This window comes from Hoplias malabaricus, chromosome 14, assembly GCF_029633855.1.
Source record: "Hoplias malabaricus isolate fHopMal1 chromosome 14, fHopMal1.hap1, whole genome shotgun sequence".
Lineage (NCBI taxonomy): Eukaryota > Metazoa > Chordata > Actinopteri > Characiformes > Erythrinidae > Hoplias > Hoplias malabaricus.
The window spans coordinates 33,495,208-33,513,733 of NC_089813.1; the positions used below are offsets into that span (position 1 = coordinate 33,495,208).

At 39.3% G+C, this 18,526-nt stretch overlaps 2 protein-coding genes across 3 annotated transcripts; both read left to right on the forward strand.

Annotated features, from left to right (window-relative positions):
* The first annotated feature begins 818 nt into the window (after nt 1–818).
* tmem115 (transmembrane protein 115) lies at nt 819–7,731 on the forward strand. Of its 2 annotated transcripts, none has more exons than XM_066644704.1 (3): nt 819–1,196; nt 2,867–3,897; nt 5,068–7,731. In XM_066644704.1, the coding sequence occupies exons 2-3, from the start codon at nt 3,041–3,043 to the stop codon at nt 5,291–5,293; spliced, it is 1,083 nt and encodes a 360-aa protein (XP_066500801.1). In that variant the 5' UTR covers nt 819–1,196; nt 2,867–3,040; the 3' UTR covers nt 5,294–7,731. The 2 variants fall into 2 exon arrangements, with proteins under 2 accessions (XP_066500801.1, XP_066500802.1); XM_066644705.1 differs by lacking the exon at nt 819–1,196 and adding an exon at nt 1,267–1,400.
* Nucleotides 7,732–8,688: 957 nt separating this feature from the next.
* Nucleotides 8,689–14,085, forward strand: rhoab (ras homolog gene family, member Ab). The gene is made up of 6 exons (XM_066643202.1): nt 8,689–8,847; nt 9,696–9,829; nt 11,630–11,787; nt 12,352–12,472; nt 12,892–13,022; nt 13,173–14,085. Exons 3-6 carry the CDS (start codon nt 11,632–11,634, stop codon nt 13,344–13,346), a joined length of 582 nt encoding a protein of 193 aa, XP_066499299.1. The 5' UTR covers nt 8,689–8,847; nt 9,696–9,829; nt 11,630–11,631; the 3' UTR covers nt 13,347–14,085.
* The last annotated feature ends 4,441 nt before the right edge of the window (nt 14,086–18,526 follow it).

Below are 18,526 nucleotides of genomic sequence, written 5' to 3' on the forward strand. Positions count from 1 at the left end.
TGGTCTAGAATACTTGTTTGATTACAAAATTAATGACCTTACTCAGAATGCAAAGCACTGTTATCAAGCTCCAGTCATCTGAAGAATTAGTAATTGTGTGTGTGTGTGTGTGTGTGTGTGTGTGTGTGTGTGTGTGTGTGTGTGTGTGTGTGTGTGTGTATAACAGCGAGCGAGGCTGGCACACCACTGACTGTAGACCACTGCTGGTCCACCATCAGACCACTCAGATTACTGTCCTGTACCGGATATAACTCATTTATAATCTCCTCAAACATTTTAAATTCACAGAGACTTTTATTCTGGAAAACAAACTAATACAAATATTACCAACAACTATGAGAGATATAATAATGAGTATAAGCCTGATATAAAATTATTAAATGCTGAAAATGTTGACACTGTGCTGGATTAAAGTTATTTACTAATCTTATTTATAAAAGATAACAAAAAGAACCTAATCAAGGAGAAAAAATGCAAATTGGACTGTGAATGGAAAAGTGCTTAAATGTGGCATTTTGTCTATAATTTTGTTTAATCACCAGCGGTCCGCCCAGAAAACGCTGTGCAAAACACTATTGGACTTCCAACTTTGCCCTCAGTGGGTCAAAAGTGGTCCGCCGTCTCCTTGCTCTCAGGGCGTGTGAAGCGCTATATAAACAAATAGTGGTATAAAATTAAAATTTTACAAATATTTGTGGTTGTTCTTGTGTTTGTACATTAAAACGTCCTGGGTGGCTTTTACATTTAAAACAGTGAGTTATGTGTTTACGGTTTGCGTTCCTTGTAAATGACTACATTTCCTATCAGGCTTAGCGCCGCGATGCCGTACACTCACGCTGGCGGTGGTGACGTTTGCAAATCTGGCGTTTTGTGCTTTATCGCAGTGGAGGATTTAACTGGGCAGAGACTCGGAGTTGCACAAGTCCCGAAGTGTTATACCGTAGCATTTATTTTAGCGCTCAAAACAGTACTGTAAATACAGTTGTAAGTAGGACGTGCGGACACTCTGGCACAGAGGTTTCGAGGCTCTCCTCGTTTCGTTTAGAGAAAACAGTAACAGGAGGCCTTCTGGATCCGCGGACTCAGCTGAGACTCCGGGCCGACATGGGAGGACATGACGCTGGGGCCAGATGTTAATATTGGACTCTCCTCCCTTTATCTTCTAGATAAGAGGACAAGGACTTAACATCCCAGAGGTTGTTAAAGCTGTTTAAGCTCGAACATTTGTCAAGTTGATAAGAAAATACTGACGCTAGCTTGCGAAACATACTGAGGGCTTAAGTTCCTGTGAAACTGGAGTTGTTTCTATTCCATTGATTCCTCTCGACTAAGTATCAAAGCCTTTACGTTCTACGCAATTTAAGGTGGAAGGGAAAGTTCTGAAATTTGGCAAGGTTCAGGTTTGTAAAGCTTTAAATTAGGAATTTCACAGATGTTTATTTAGCCAGGCAGCTAATGTAGGATAGCAATGTCACAGGTGAATTAATTCGGGCTATAAATATTTGGCTAATGTTAATGATATAAACTTTGTGGATTTTTACGTTTAAGGGCTTAATTATCTTTCGGGTGTTTGTTTTAAACTCGGAGGGCTTTAGTCTAAGTTAGCAACTCTTATCGAACTGCTCTGCTAACTTTTAGCTGCTTCGCTCCTTAGGTGACTTAGCAAATGTCATAGTTTGTGGAGACAGCTGCAGTTGTGTATAAAGTTATTTGTACTGGTCGTATAAACTTAAATAAACTTTAATATAAGCTATATTAAGTTTCTTTAGTTTGATACCTAAAATACTTCGAAAATTGGAGGTTACTTTTTATATTTACTAGAACCAGTTCTACCTGTCCCAAAGTCTGGCTGACGATACTGGGCCTTTAACTATAACTGTTCACCTGCCTCACACCGTATTATTATTTTAACTCTTAACCAACTCATAACATGACGTTAAAGATAATTATACACCCATTGTAAATCCACAAATCTTTACACTGCTCCATTTTTACATACTGCTCTTTGTTGTTTTGGTCTGATGTTGACCAGAGGACGTAAAAACCCCAATCCTGGGTCCTCTCACATGTTTTGAGGGCATTTTCCTTTCCACCACTGACTCAACTTTTCGGTTATAAACATTAACAAAATATATTTTTTCATAATAACAGTTTTAGTGCCGCTTGTGTAACGAAATCCTGGAGAAGAATTTGAACCTGGCTGGAAATATTAAAAAGTCTGTACCTATTTTTAGATTAGAAGCACCTCTTGAACCTGGCTTTTTAACTCACTAAGTCTTGTTTAGCCGGCGGAAGATTTCACAGAGAGGTGCTGCACATCAATCAATGAGATAATGTATTCAGACAGCATCACACATTCATAAATAACATTTTGAATGGAAACCAGGATAAGTCTCCAGATAATTTGCTCTGGCAATGAAGATTGGAAATACAAGGCATTTTTTTGGCAGAACACTTGGCCAAAAGGACAATTGCAGTCCTGGAATGATATGTTCATTCATTTTGTTTCTAAACATAATGAAATTTATAGAAATGTGATACAAGAGATTGAATAAGTCTTTGGGTCGTCTGTATGTTTACTTTCAAATTCACAACCTGAGAAACCTGCTTTGTGAAGTGCCCTGTTGATGTATTAATTGCACACAGAGTTGTAATTGCAAATTACACCATTGCAAATTGCCATAGTTGATTAGCTACTTTACGGAGATGTAATCTCGTAAGCTTGCTTATAAAGGTAAATGTTGAAATCAGATGTGCTCCAGGCAGCCATCTCGCTGTATCTTTTTCAGCTTACCTTTGATCTGTTTTCCCTCTGAAGCTTTCTTGAAAAATGTTTCAATTTCATTTTTTTTCTGTCTCAATATAGGAAGGTACCTTGGTGTGGATGAAGCTGCCATGGTGCTTTTGGAGGTCAAGGATTGAAGACAACATTGTCTCTTCAGGCCCCGTTGACCCTGACAGCGTTCGAGCCTCTGACTACTAAAGATCATTCCTTTGGCCCGTGTCCTGTGTGTGACGGGAAGAGTCAAAACTGTAAAACATGAACCGTTATCTGCCTGTGGCGCAGCAGCACTTTCTGACTGCTTTGGCCAGCACCAGTGTGGTGGTGAAATCTATTTGTGCCACAGTGCTCTTGCTGTACCTCATTTCGTGGGTAGTGGAGACACATGTTGCGCTCGGTGTCACACCTGGCTACCTCTTCCCACCAAACTTCTGGATCTGGACTCTGGTGACCCACCCTGTGGTGGAGCAGCACGTGTGGGGCGTGGCAGTAAACATTGCCACAGTGATTGTTGCCGGGCGCCTGCTGGAGCCCCTCTGGGGAGCTCTGGAGCTGCTCATCTTCTTCGCTGTAGTGAACATTTCTGCTGGACTGCTTTCTGGCCTCTCATATGTGCTCACATACGCCGCCACATTCGACCTGAAATACCTGTTTGCGGTACATGTGTTTGGTGCACCAGCATTTCTGGGTGGTGTTTTGGTGGCTCTAAAGCAGACTTCAGGCGATACGACAGTACTTAGGGTGCCACAGATTCGGCTCAAGGCAGCCCCGGCGATATCCTTGCTAGCGTTAGCCATCCTGCGGCTAGCTGGGCTCCTGGACAGCTCAGCACCACTAGCAGGCTGTGGCTATGGGGCATTAGCAGGATGGGTGTACCTGCGCTTTTACCAGAGACACAGCCGTGGCCGCGGAGACATGTCGGACCACTTCGCCTTTGCCTCCTTCTTCCCAGAAGCACTGCAGCCTGCTGTGGGCTTTGTTGCTGGTCTGGTGCACATGGTCTTGGTCAAGATGAAGGTGTGTCGGAAAATGGTGAAACGCTATGATGTCGGTGCACCTTCTTCCATCACCATCAGCCTGCCTGGCACAGACCCACAGGATGCTGAGAGGAGACGGTAAGAGCTGCAATACAGGGGGAAAAATGCAGCATACCATTGTTAATATAGAACTAATTCTGCCCAAAACACACCAGTATAGGTTATATGGAGATTTATACATTTGTGTCATAGGACTTTGGTGTCAGGTTGTTATTAAAATGTTGGGTTGGATTTGTTTTTTAGATTTTGTCATCCGATCCAGCCTTTTTTTCCTGTAGAAAACACACATTTGTTGGCTGAGTGTTAGAGTTGTGGGGAAGTGAATTAATAAAGACCTATTCACAGAGTCAAATTTGTATCAACAAAAGAATGCAGGTCAAGTGTTACATATTAACAGTGTATTTCACACTGTTCTAAACTAATGTCGACTTTTCAATTAGAACCTGTTTTATGTTCTGTGCTGTACAAATGTATTAAAATCAGACTGACCAATCAGAGCTCCACTGTCATGGATGCAGTCTAAAAAAATTACCGTAAAGACAGTGGCAGAACTGCTCGTTTTGTTAGTAGCATTACAAAATAGCTAGAACAAACAACACATTAACTATAAAAATGTAGACGTTAAGGAAACTTGAGACTTGGGATTAGATTTAATGAGAGGAAGAGCACACAAACTCCCCCACTGACCTATGGAAATGCCTTCAGAAGCGCTGGTTATACAGCTTTAGATCCTAAAATAGGTGCTGGAAAGCCCTGTGTTGTTTTTTTTCTGTTGATCAAGGGTGAACCCCTCATGTGCATTGTTTATTTGCGGTGCTTAAAAGTAAAATGATAAATTCATATTTGCTGCTGCTGCTACCCAAGGAATCCATTTCTTCTTCCAGTTTAATCATCTTCCTGCGATTTCAGACGTCACATGTGCTTCCACTACATTATCAGTCACAAGTCACCGTCATTTTTGTCTGAAAAAAGTAGCTGGAGTTTGAAAAGTAAAACAGTAGAGAATTCTGCATCTATAAAGACTAAATTGCTTTAGTTTGTGGTCCAGATTTACTAGGTTTCTCCCTGTCATCTTCCTTTTAACCTTGTTTTCTCTTATACACTTGTGATCTTAGTAATGTTTGCTTTTTTTAAAGGTTGTATAATGCTCAGTGTCAAAGTTTTTACATTTATGCTTGTGAAAAGTGAATAAATGTTTGAATATATTTTAAAATATAGCATCATATAATATTTGTGATCGTTCCACAGGCAACTGGCATTGAAAGCTCTAAATGAACGTCTAAAGCGAGTGGAGGACCAATCTGCATGGCCCAGTATGGAAGATGAGGAAGATGATGACGATGATGAAGTTCGGACAGATGCGCCTCTGCTGCCAACCCGTGATCCCTCACCACCAGCACCCAGCACTACCCAGAATCCTACTGGCCAGGAGTCCAGCATCATAAGCTTTGAAGATGCACCTGCTCACTCCTAACACTCTCACACATACACACACAGACAAATGAGTGCAAAGTCTCACAGATGACCCTCTGAATTTAAGTTAAGAAACAGTAATAAATCCTGCTGAAGATGTGCAGGAACACATGCCATGATAAGAACCCACAAACACTCAGAAATAAAATAAATTGCCATATATTTTAATCAGTCCAAAAATAAATTGATAAATAAAAGACAAAGCCCTGACACAAACAAGCCTACAAACACCACACTGATACGCTCAGCTTTGACATTGTACAAAAGAACTTTGGACTTTCCTGAAAATGCGTATAGCACTCGAGGTTGTTGTTGTTTCTTTTTCTTCTTCTTTTTTTGACAGTGTACACACAGGCTAACAGGAATATATGTACTTCTCCCTCTTGTGTATGTGTGTGTATATATGTATGGGTGTGTGTGGATGTGTGTATAAATATATATATGTTTGGATGTGTGTGAGCGTGTGTGTGTGTGTGTGTGTGTGTGTATATATATGGATGTGTGTGCATAAGGATTCTGGGAGGTGATTTTCTGAATAAATGCTTAAACTGCTGCTGGGGCTTATTACTTACACTTTACATGGGTTGCAGGCTCTCCAGGTGGGTTATGGGTAACTGCTAGCCTTCCTTGTCTATTTTCCCAGCAGCAGAAGAGTTTACTACTTTTTTAAAAACAAAAAAATCGTCATTTTTTGCCCAAAACATCAGTTAATTTGCTTTTACTTTTTTGTTTCTCAACCACACTGATCTTGTATACATCATTTCAGAGGTACGCTGGTTTGCCAAAGTTGGAGACTTTCAAACTTAATAATCCTCCATTTTGTGTGTTATGGCCTTGTCTTCCTTAATTTTTCAACACTAATTTTCAACAACTGAGTTATAAACCAGAGGGGCATCTTTTCCTGTCCGCAGCTCTGTTCTAACACGGGAACAAAGTGGAACGTTTGATTGTTGAATTGAACAATTTGGTAGAGATCCACTGATGTCTGATACAGTCCATAAACATTTATCCAACAAAGAAGCTGAAACAGTTATCATTCTTTAAGTGTTACAAATGTATTGAACTAGTGCAGCATCTCTGCACATTCTCTCTTTGACAAATACATTCAATACCAGGAAGGCCAGATAATTTGAACTTGATTTGAAGCAATTATTTGTTGATTGTGATGTTGTGCACTTCTACAGGTTTGTTCACATACAAAAGTGAAATCGTGTAGATTATTAATGCGTATATTATGTTCAGTCAGGACCACGTTAACAATTTAACTGCCTGTAAATGTGTTTGTGCCACTGTGGGGGATGTAGCTATATATTATGGACCAATAAGCCTAGTTTTCTGAATGTGTATTCAAACGTAATGTACATCTCTACATTACTGTTTCACTTCTAAATTTGACAGTTGTTTTGAACAAGTTTTAAAGCCAATATTGATGTGTTACTGCCCCCTGCTGTGCTGGCACGGCATAGATTGACACTCCTAAAGGAAACGAAGTAGAATAGGTAATAATGTGACCTCAATTACACCAGCTATCCGGTCGTCTTAAATGAAGATGTAACTAATGGTATTGAATAAATAAAGCATATAGTATTATAATGAAAAACGGCTGCAATATTTACTCTATGCTTCATGCCTTCCGGTTGTTTCCGTTACCATCTGTGGGAGAGAAACATACCAGATGATCCATGCTACTGCGTGTTTTAAGAAAGATGCACCTCTAGGCTATAACTCTATGATTATTTTGTGTCTCTTGAGTGTATGACCATGGACTGAAGAGAGTAATCAAATCCTTCATTGAGCAGTTTAATTGGTGGTAGCAATACAGCAACATTTTAGAGATTCTTTACTGTCAAACGTCTCTCTTCTGAGGGAATATCAGGCCTTTTAGAATAAGAGAGGCAACCTAGAGTCAGTTTAGTCACTTTTGTATCCTGAATTCAAATAGGCTCCTTGACAGTGTGAAGCTGATCCCAGATCAGCAGAACATCCTGTGTGGCTTGATGTGTGTTACCTCTGAAGGCCGTTCTCTGTGCTAATCTGTATGTTTTCTAGCCACCACAAGAGTCTTCTGAGTTGTATAAGAGTACAGCATTCACAATCATAAATCAGTTACTATGTGTGTGTGGGAGAGTCGGGTTGGATATTCTGGTGTGTTTTGAAGACGTGTTAAAAGGGGCACAAAAGTAGAATTTGGGTCTGTTTTTATGGAGCACATTTTGATCATAGTTTTGACAGACGTTCAGAGATGGGACAGGGAGGTGGAGTAGGTGGTTGGGTTTCTAATAGGTTTTTTTTTGTTTGTTTGTTTGTTCTAAGTTTTCCTTACATACTGTTTAATCTTGTTGTCCAACTGGTTGTACATCTCAACATCTCTTTGCCCAGTGGCTCAAAGCTCAGCATTTCTTTGATTTTCTTTCTGTCTCCAATAAAGGACTGTATGGAGATCACATTTGCTACTCAACGTGTTGCTATTCAGTGAATGGGAATATTAACGAGACCTTTGCTGGCAGTTTGGACATGCAGTGATGTCCAGAACTGTTGGCACACCTGCTTTTAAAAATCATATTGACAAAATATAAAGGAAACGTGAGGGGTTTTTTTATTATTAATTAATTACTACACACCTACAATCTTCCATCATTATTACATCAGAGGAAATTACTATGTGCTTTTGGATATGCTTCACACTTGTCTAACCCCTCACTTACCCCACCATGATGTTCATACCCTTGATAAGATCAGTCTTACCAGGATAGTTATTTTATAATCATGAAACTTTACTATTGATTTACAGAGACCTTAACTTTAATCCAACAGAACCCCCCACATTTTTAAAGATCCACTGTTGTTAAGGTTGCGCAATTTGTCTTGTACCATTAGGCAAGGAACGTAACTCATTAATATCTCCTGTATTTTAGCATATTGCTTTGATATTGTCACCAAATAATGGTTTTGAGAGTGAAGTTGATCTGTCAAAATACATCAAAATAATAAAAAAAATGTGTGGAATGTAGCTTTCACTCTCACACACGTAGAGAGAACTTTACTAAGGTTTGTTATTAACAAAGGGGCTACATTTTTGATAGGTTTTAATGTGTAATGCAACGCTCTGACCAACAGATGGCGACAGAGGCGTGGTTAAAACAGGTGGGAAAGTGAGCTCACAGAGCCATAGCATACCGACAGCTTTTACATGCCACGGTCAAATCAAACATTGTACATACTGCATATATGTGATGGTACTTCTCTGTATATGGCTAAAATATAACATCACATCTTGCTTCACGAAGTACGAGGCACTTTTTATATTCACCTTCCATCATTGTAAAATACAGGACAAGATCCACTCGTCTCATCTTTGCCCGCCATGAATAAAGTTAAACGGAGTGATCCGTTGCTTGCGTGCACGCGCAGGCGTGGCTCATGACCGCGCCCGCCATCCCTTCCCCCTACGCGCGTGCCCGCTCTATGCGCGTGCTCGTCGGCGACTCATTGTATCGGGGAGAAGAGAGCAGAACATAAACCGCTGGACAAAAACGGAGAGAATCCCAGCCTCAGGTAAAGCAACTTTCCCTTTTGTTTTTCAGTGAAAAGTATTCGTATGATGTATTTTTTAATATACCCGGGACAACTGCGCGCTGGATTTAGTACTTTCTAATTTCTGAGATTATTTAAAGAAGACTTCTTCAGTGAACGTTAAACTAACACCGCTTCCTCCGCCAGCAAGAACGGCTTCGTTAATCCGTTGGATAGAGCTTCATTGTTACGAGGCTGAAATTGGTTTCTCATTCGAATTCTCGGTTCCACCTTAAATGGTTTAGCCTTTACTCTGTTTAAGGTGGAATTATTCATTCTAATAAGAAGCTGGAAAATGAAAAACCAACTTCAGCTTCGTTTCATTGTTGTCTGTCGAATTTTTTGAATGGCTTTGAAGCCCTTAATGGTGGGCTCTGTTGTGGTTAATTCGTTAATTTTGGAAAGCCGTGTGTATGCCCTGTTTTTGTGTGTTTAAAAGCGGCTTATTAACTTTATGAAATCGTTTAATGTTACCGATAAATCTCACCGGTAGTGGCTAGCGAATGTAGCTTTAGCCCATTTAGCACCATAGTACTGAACAGGCTGAATTTAACCCAGTTTACGTGACTTCATCCCTCACGAGTCTTCTTCAAGCTGTGCTTTCCCTTCGCTTAGTTAATACCGGTTGACTAATAACCGTCACTTATTATTTCATTATGATAATCCATTAAATAACTTTAACTTGGCTGCCGGGCGGACCTTTTCCTGGTTTGAAGTTAATGTCCGCTAAAACGCAACGTAAGCTAGCTATCACTGTGTGTTTGGCTTAACATTCAGCACAACGCTCATTCTTATGTAACGATATATTTTAAAATATATTTTTTTTGCAGGGAGCTATCAAAGCAGAAAGGAAAGCCGTAACTCCGAGGTCAGAGATATTTGTAACGTTACTGGATACTTCTCTCATAGACTTTCGTTCAAACAAGGGATTCTTGAGACGTTACTTGAAGGAGCTTCTGTTCAGGTAACTATCAAAATCCAGTTGGACTCCACAAGTGTAACTTATCTGTTGTCAATGTTATTTGTTATATGGCGGAATATACTGTCAGTAGAAGAATGTCAAAGGCGAGGTTGAACGCTATTAAGTATAAAGATTATACCAAGTTAAGGTTACAAAAAAATACAAATTAATATTCGCCACCAAAGGAAACACTTTTGGCGGTTTACCATATTGAGTAAATTCTGAAACTCCCTGGAATCTCTGCGGAGTTTATTAGCGGCATGAACAGCCATCTGTTGCTGCCTTGACGCCATCTTAAGCCGGAGAAGCCCAAAAGACCCACCCAGCATGTTTGGAAGAAATTATGATCCGCTTAGTATCCCTTTTCCGACCTTTATAAGCTTCCTGTTTGTCAAACACAGAAGTGCAAACCCAACTTAGAGCACGAATGCTATGAAGACCCCCTTCAGTGATGATCAAGTTGTTAACCTTGTTAGCCAGTGGAACTGGTCTTTCCAATATGCTAAAAAATGTAAATAAGCAGTCAGCACAATGGAGCATTTCTGTTTTGAAACTGTACTGTTATTAATGACAGGTTCAAAGACACAGACCATGACAAGTAGTGTTTCCTATGTCATGAACTTCAAAAAAAAAATTTATTGTATTGTGGGTTGGGGCTTTCCGGGTAAGTTCGACCTACACGTGAGGGGGGCTGATGGAGATAGAGGTGGGGACTTATTGCATGGATCTGTTTATAGATCTGCCAGAAGGGAATGAAGGCAAAGATGTAAATTACATCCAAGCCATATTTAAGGTAATTGTGGCGTATTCATAGAAACAAACTCAATGTGTAAATGATGAAAAGAGATGAGGTTTTAGTCAGTTGTCTGAAGGGGCTTGTACATAACCATAAATGTTAAAGAGGGATCATTTTTTACTTGTACAGCTGGGATATGCCGTGTAGTTTTTTGGGTTTTTTAAACAAACCCATGTCAGTTTCTTACTATCCAGTTTTTCCTGTTCAGAAACATCTTTGAGAATATGGCTGGTGTGTGGTATATTGTCTTTTTAAAAAGTTGCCTTAAGATATGCAAAGTGCATACTGAGCTTATGAAACTCACAAACATTTCCAAATGTCACTATAAGACAAGGGAACCTGCATGTTTTTTGTTTATCATCATCGTCCACACAAAAACAAATTCTCCAAAATAATAGTGCTGTACACAATGTTTTTTTTAAATACTTTAAAATGAATTCAGTGCAAGAAAAATTAAAACATTATTCTGAGTAATTATGTCATTATGAAATTTGACAATAACGAAGATGGATGTTTTTCCTTGGACAGTAAACTTCTTTTGGCAGAAAACCTCTCAGGCGTGTGTACTTTAACATAACACATCTACACAGGTCTCAGCACAGGTCAATATTGATATTGAATTTTCAAATGGCTAGGATGTGATCTTTATGAATTTCTGTTAAAATACCGTCTAAAGTTTAAGGTCAGAATCAAGAACACCAGAGCTGGTCAAAGGAAGGCTGTTTTTGGAATGGAATGCGTGATCTCGTGCATGTTACTTATCTTCAGTCTTAGTTACTGGAGAGTGTCTCTAAATGTGACAGTGACTTTCCAAGGATGTGATTTGTAGTGCATGGCTTTCATGGTGTAAGTCATTGTGTGATTGTAGACATGTGGTTGATGACAGTATGTGATATCTGTCCATAAATATGCAAACAAATGCAAGTTGTGTATTTGTAGCCATAGCAACTATCCTCAGTGAGCTAATGCTGCAGAGGGTGTCTAACCTGTGTGTGTATACGTTACAGACATGGCAGCAATCCGTAAGAAGCTGGTGATAGTGGGAGATGGAGCTTGTGGTAAAACCTGTTTGCTTATCGTCTTCAGTAAAGACCAGTTCCCTGAGGTGTATGTACCAACTGTGTTCGAGAACTATGTTGCAGACATCGAAGTGGATAGCAAACAGGTAAAGCGTGTATATACACATTCTTACTAGCACGCGCACACACACAAATGTTAGGCTTTCAAATAATTTTAGGTGTTATTAAAGACAGTTGTGTGTTCTGTTTTTACCGATCTTGTTTGCTCAGTAAATGGAGCGGAAGTGATAACACATTTATTACATTTTCTGTAAACGAGTCTATCTCAAAGATCATAAAAATTCTCAATCACTGTGTCAAGGTAAATAAGGTTTGGGGAAAGTATCACAAAGGGCTGAGTGACGCAAACACCAAACATATTCATTTTGGAGTGGATTAAGATGTCAGCTGTATTAAGGTATTGCAGCATTGTGGTTTGACCCACAAACCCAGTTTATTCAGCTAATGAAGACATCCCTGTCTGCTGGAGCTTTTTTGACATGAGAATATTTTGAGTTACTCTGCCCTGGTTCAGTGTTCCTATTTAGACTGCTGTCCTTATTTGGAAACAGAGTTATCAGTTTAGATTAGCATGTATGTTGGATGTATAGTCCCATCATTTAATACCGAACAGTTACTGTTAACTTGCCTAATCCAACTTTGTATTTCAGGTGGAGCTGGCTCTTTGGGATACTGCAGGGCAAGAAGACTATGATAGGCTTCGGCCCCTTTCTTACCCAGACACAGATGTCATTCTCATGTGCTTTTCCATTGATAGTCCAGACAGTTTAGGTGAGTGTCCTTTCTTATAGTCTTTATTTTATTTAACTCCTCACCCCATCCTCAGTCTTGAGGATAACAGCCCTCAGATATAGGAGCTTTTATGTATGATCACTGACATAGTAGTTTTATGTGTCTGTTTGTCTATCAGAGAGCTGTTTACGCTTCTTGGAATATCATTGGTTTCCCATGGTGGAGTTAGATTTAAAAATGTTATTGAATTGGGATGAGGATGGCCCCTGATTGTTTAACAAGTTTATTACATAATTTAACTCTTTCATCATGTCATAGGACAGATGAAATACAGCAGATAATTCTAATCATTTTTGTGACGTGAACCATGTTGGTAATTGGCTCTTTGCGTTAGTTTGAATGATTTTTTAGAAGCTAACCATCATCTGACTGTTGGTCCATGTCCTCTGTCTGTGCAGAAAACATTCCAGAAAAGTGGACGCCTGAGGTCAAACACTTCTGCCCCAATGTACCCATTATCCTAGTGGGCAACAAGAAGGATCTACGCAATGATGAACATACACGTAGAGAGCTAGCCAAGATGAAACAGGTAAACACAAGGATCATATAGGAACTGTCCTGGAAACCAGTGACCTGTTAAGGTTTTAGGGTGTCAAGGAACATTATAGAAATCTACAATTTGTTGTGTCATACAGAGCTGTAATGCAGTTATACTAACGAAGAACTGACTTTCCTACAGGAACCAGTGAAAGCTGAGGAAGGGAGAGACATGGCCAATCGTATTGGAGCCTTTGGCTATATGGAGTGCTCTGCAAAGACGAAGGATGGTGTCCGCGAGGTGTTTGAAATGGCTACCAGGGCAGCACTTCAAGCACGTAGGGGCAAAAAGAACAGCAAATGCCTTCTGCTGTGAATACACAGCACTGGACTGAAACCCCAAATAGGGGGCAAAAAAAGGGCATCTGTTGGGACGCTCGCTCATTCCTCAAACTCGCCAAACACTTTGGAAGAAAGTCTACTCCCTGAACATAGTTTTTCTTTTATTAATTTTATTTTTAATTCTTTCTCTAGTCATGGAAAAGTTTTATCAGTATTTAAGAAATTACAGAAGAGCTTTTGTTTTTGCTTGTTTTTAAGATGCTTTACACAAGTTTTGTGATACCTTTGAATGACACACCAACCGCCAAATTCTGCCATGTGACTCAACAAGCCACCAATCAGATGCACAGCCCAGCTCCATTTGCTGGACTTTTTTTCTTTAAACAACCATGACACAGGGCTGAATATGTGAACGTGATTTGTAATATCTTTATGTATAAATCATTTTTATGGGTTGTTTTAGATTGGGACTTAAAACGAATCCTTTGAAAGCAACAGGGAAATGGAGGGGTGGGGGTAGATATGTATACATATATGTACATATGAACACGTGTGTAGTTAAGGATACACACGGTCATTACATGACTGGAATTTGTAAACTAGACTTGGTAATCTTATGTAATAAAATACTTTCTATAAGGATATTGGTCTGATTGTTTTAATTTTAATTGTATTCATTGTCTGTCACCAAAAGAGATGTTTAATATAATGTGAGGCGATAAACATAATTATTGTTTGTTTGTTTTTCATGTCGCAGGAAATCAAAGCTATAAGAGTACAATGTTTTGAAATGGCCTTTGTTGTATCACCAAAAAATAAATAAATATGCTTTTACACATACACTTGTTCAGTGAGGAGGTGTTGAGTGAGGCAACAGATCAGAACAGTTTCTGTTTCTCCAGAAAGTGTAAAAAGGATTGGTAAATGATTATGTATACATGAACTACATAGAAAACCGTACATGTTTAGTAGTCTAAGGGAAAATGTTTTAAAAGCCTTTTAAAGCATCTTTTGAACAATGTTTTTTGTATTAATCAAAATGTTAAATCTTTGCCAAACTCTACACGTGTCCGTTGTTACCAGCTGTATATTCTATACATGTGTGCAGGCTATAATCCAGTTGTTGCCCTACATATATTTGTTTTTATTTATTTATTTTCAAAGATCAGGATGCCTTCGAGAACACCACACAGGTTTTTTTTTTATTTAATGGATTATTCTCAGTGCACCAGTGAGACTGACATTGTGGTGGCCTTAAGCTGTGAGTGGATTGGACACAGCAGTGCTGCTGAATTTTTCAAACATTATCACTGTTGGACTGAGATTAATCCACCAAATAAACACTGTAAAGACTAAGATAACCAGCACACACTGCAGCAGTCTATACAGCTACAAAGTATAAAGTAGGTAGGTATGGGCAGTGTTTAACACCAGCAACACTGCTGTGTCTGATCCATGGAGATAGGTATTTTAGAACCTAGTATATTTTTATTTAAGACGGAGTGCTTGAACTACTCAGCATCACTTTATTCGCCAAGTATGTTACACATACAAGGCATTTGTTTTGGTGAGAGCAGACACAGACTAGTACAGGTATTAAAACAATGGCATAATAAAGAGCCATGGAGAGAACCTAAGGAGATGTGTGAATATGTACATACGCCGGTAAGAATATCTATATTACACATATTATGAATCATATACTATGAATACAGCAGATTTTAAACACTGTTGTGCCAATAGCATTACATTACAGAAGATTGTTTTCCAGATTTCAAATTTGGCAGGTGGAGTTTTTTGGCTAGGTCTTAAGAGGCTGAAGCTAACTCAAAAACCTTGGGTGCTTTCTCCTACACTGAACCCACTGTGATGAGGGACAGCACTGAAATGTGAAGTAGGACCACACCTAACCCAGCAGCTGGATGTGTGAATGTGAAGACTGGAGGCTGTATGAACGGTGTTCACAGTTCTGCTGCTTGTTTCACTTCCATAATGTGTGGTGAACAAACAGTTCACAGTCATGTAGTCAGCAAAAGACTATGGCAACAGGCTGCTCTCGGCTCTGAGGGGAAAAAGCTCGGTTCACTTCACCTCAGGAAGGAAACTCGTCATGCTAACCCCACCCAGCAAACGCGCAGCGAAGAAAGCAAAAGCTAGCGGCCTTTTACATATCTTTCTTTCTGGAGCGAGAGAGAGCACGGAAACCGCCTTTTCTGAAGCGACTGGAGCGAGCTTTTTATTCAGGTTTCGGTTTGACCTTAAATCTGAGTAGGGATATTACAAATGAGGTGCTAACATCAGAGTCAGATTCATCTTCATTTCTCTCTCTCTCTCTCTCTCTTTCTCTCTCTCTCTCTCTCTCTCTCTCTCTCTCTCTCTCTCTCTCTGCTGTAGTCTTCCCCCGCTCCGCCACAGTAGTGCACCGCGCCTCTGCGAAACTCTGTCCTTTTATACACGACTATATTTAGCCACAGAGAGCGAGACTATTTTTAACCAATGAGCTCATCCTTATCCTTCTCCGCCAATGAGAGGAGAGCTTAGAACACGTGTATATGAGAGAGAGAGAGAGAGAGAGAGAGAGAGAGAGAGAGAGAGAGAGAGAGGACAGCTGACAGAAACGGGAGCGCGCGTCGCTCAGCTAGTTCTCATCAACGTCACGGATTTTCCCCGCATGACAACGAGACCTTATTAAGGCTATTTTTGTTTGTCTTCAGAGTCATTCTCTCCATACATGTGCTGTTATTTACCTCTCTATAAATAGCATCTATCGTCTTTGCTCGGGTCCATTGTCTAGCACTTAATCTGAAGATTATCTGAAGAAATTAAGCCAAATCTTAATCAGTACACAAAATTCAGATATTATTTTTAAAGTGATAAATGTTAAACGTTGTGTTTTAAAAGTCTCAAATTCCTATTTGTTTTGTTGTTTCTGTTTGTTTTCTTTATTGTTTGGTTATATAAATTCATTTTTAATCCCATAATATTTTGTGTCAATTATGTCACAGAAAAACACCTCTTTAACTGTAGGTTTTCTTTAATTTAAAACTTTTTTCCGAGTTGTGCTTAGAAATACATTTGTAGATTCAGACCTCGTTTTTATCTACCACCAAAAACCCCACTTGTCTAGTTGACCTTGTACATACAAGTGATTTTAAAACGTTCAGAATTTGTTTTAAAAATGTTCGTATTGTTATATAGGTCCAGAGCGCTCCTGATCAAACGTGTTCAGAAATCTCTGATGAACAGTTCTAACTGCAGCTATTTTCAGTGGATGGGTTGTGTTCTTTGATCTTAAAGCGCCTCCTGGTGGCTGAACACAAACGCTTTTTCTGAAGCTGTTTGAGAAAATGGCTAAGGTCTGTGAACGTTTGTAAACTACATACAACAGCAAGGTCTGTAAATATCGTACTGAAAAGTAATTTAAACTGTCTGTAAATTATTAAATTATTATATTACTGTATGGTAATCCAGTAAACAAGGAACGTCCCTGGATGTTCAAAATAGGTCTAAAAGTAGTCTGTCCGTCAAGGACATATTTTAAACGTCAATGGACGTCCAAATTACATCTTAATAAGTGGTGACCAATCGATAACGTCAGTGGGCGTCCAAAATGTGTTTTAAACAAGTAATTTATTTCGGGACCAATTAATAACGTCAATGGACGTCCAACTTTTTAATTTCAACCGTAAGAGAACGTTGATTAGACGGCAGTCATTACGTTATTTCAACGTTTAATCAACGGCCAAATGATTACTGGGTTGTAAACAACTGTAAATGATATTGACGCATATATTATATGAGAAAAAGGATGCTCCGTTTTGCCCCTAATTTTTACTGAATTCACTTGCCCACCCTGACTAATATCGCCTCTGTCCTGTGCTGCTTGTTGAACTAAGAGATAAACTAGAAGATTAGCCCCAAGTAACGTTATTGCAGTCTAATCCCCTTTTCATCCGAATGATGTTTATCGCTGAGTTAACACCGCAGGGTGAGATATGGACGGTGGATTACCAAACAACACAAATACCCTCCTCGTATAACAACTCAACAAACAACACTAAAACCTAAATAACACACACTACAGCTACGAAAAACGTCGCAGGTTTCTTCACAATTGTGGACGCTAATAGTAAAAACATGTAAAAACTACTTTACAGAAAATGCTCCTGTCGCACTCTTACAACGCTCAGTAATTAAAAAAGGAAAAAAAGTGGATGGTGATATTCTAGCTAGTCATGCAATAATCATGCAATTCTACACATAGAAAATTGCTCTTTCACATATGTCAGTCATTGTTTAATCATTGTTAAAGGCTAAGCACCACTTAATGGACCTCCATTAATATTTCACATTATTTTAGTTACTGACATATATAAGTATGAATAAGTATGAGCTAATTATTATTAGCTCGCTACGGAAATTCTTGAACGCAACCGTGACGTCACTGGTGGACACAGTTGAACAACGCCGCGGTAAAACACCGTTAGGACTGACTGTATCTAGCTAGCTAAATTTCCAAAGTACCCGTTTAAAGTTGACAGATTTAGTCCATTTTCTGGATATTTTGGGATCTTTGAGCCATTTGTTCACAGATGTCCCACTGTACATTGAATTATTGCAGCCAAAAACAACACACCTTTTCATCATTTTGCATTAAATTAAGTGCAGCTTCTAGAGTGTTGTCCACCATCTACGTCACAGGCAAGACGCCTATTAGAGTTTCCGATGGAGGGGGGGGCAACGGTCTTGTAAACCTTGTTCCTTGGATTAGTAAGAAATAACATGTTTTCTGACTATCAATAAACACAAGTTAGGAACTCAAATTCCACTGTATTTATTTGTTTGACACTTTCATATCGCTGGTGCTTAGCCTTTAAGGTAAACCTTTTGTATAGTCACTGAATGTTGTCTAACCTTAGACATAACACTGAAAAAAATGAATGGCACATTTAACAGCATAGCCACATTTTAGAAAATAATTGGTGACTACAGTTTGTGATGTTTTTCATTTCCACTAGAGGGCGATGTGGTCACATCTGTCAGGAGTTACAGTGCATCACAGTGACATTAATGTTGCTGTGGTTGTTGCAAATACTGTCTCGCTCTTGTCTCTCTGTTACACATTAATGAGCTTTCTCTCGCCCACCCACCACACCATTTCCTTCAAAATGTTTGATTTCTCGTCACTGCTGTCTCATATTTTCCCGTTCAGCA

What these genes read in the sequence shown, in the direction of transcription:
- tmem115 (XM_066644704.1), top strand. Translation starts at nt 3,041, where the DNA reads ATGAACCGTTATCTGCCTGTGGCGCAGCAGCACTTTCTGACTGCTTTG. An exon ending in CAGGATGCTGAGAGGAGACG is followed by an intron (nt 3,898 to 5,067) that starts GTAAGAGCTGCA and finishes ATCGTTCCACAG; the next exon opens with GCAACTGGCATTGAAAGCTC.
- rhoab (XM_066643202.1), top strand. Translation starts at nt 11,632, where the DNA reads ATGGCAGCAATCCGTAAGAAGCTGGTGATAGTGGGAGATGGAGCTTGT. An exon ending in TCGAAGTGGATAGCAAACAG is followed by an intron (nt 11,788 to 12,351) that starts GTAAAGCGTGTA and finishes TTTGTATTTCAG; the next exon opens with GTGGAGCTGGCTCTTTGGGA. An exon ending in AGCTAGCCAAGATGAAACAG is followed by an intron (nt 13,023 to 13,172) that starts GTAAACACAAGG and finishes ACTTTCCTACAG; the next exon opens with GAACCAGTGAAAGCTGAGGA.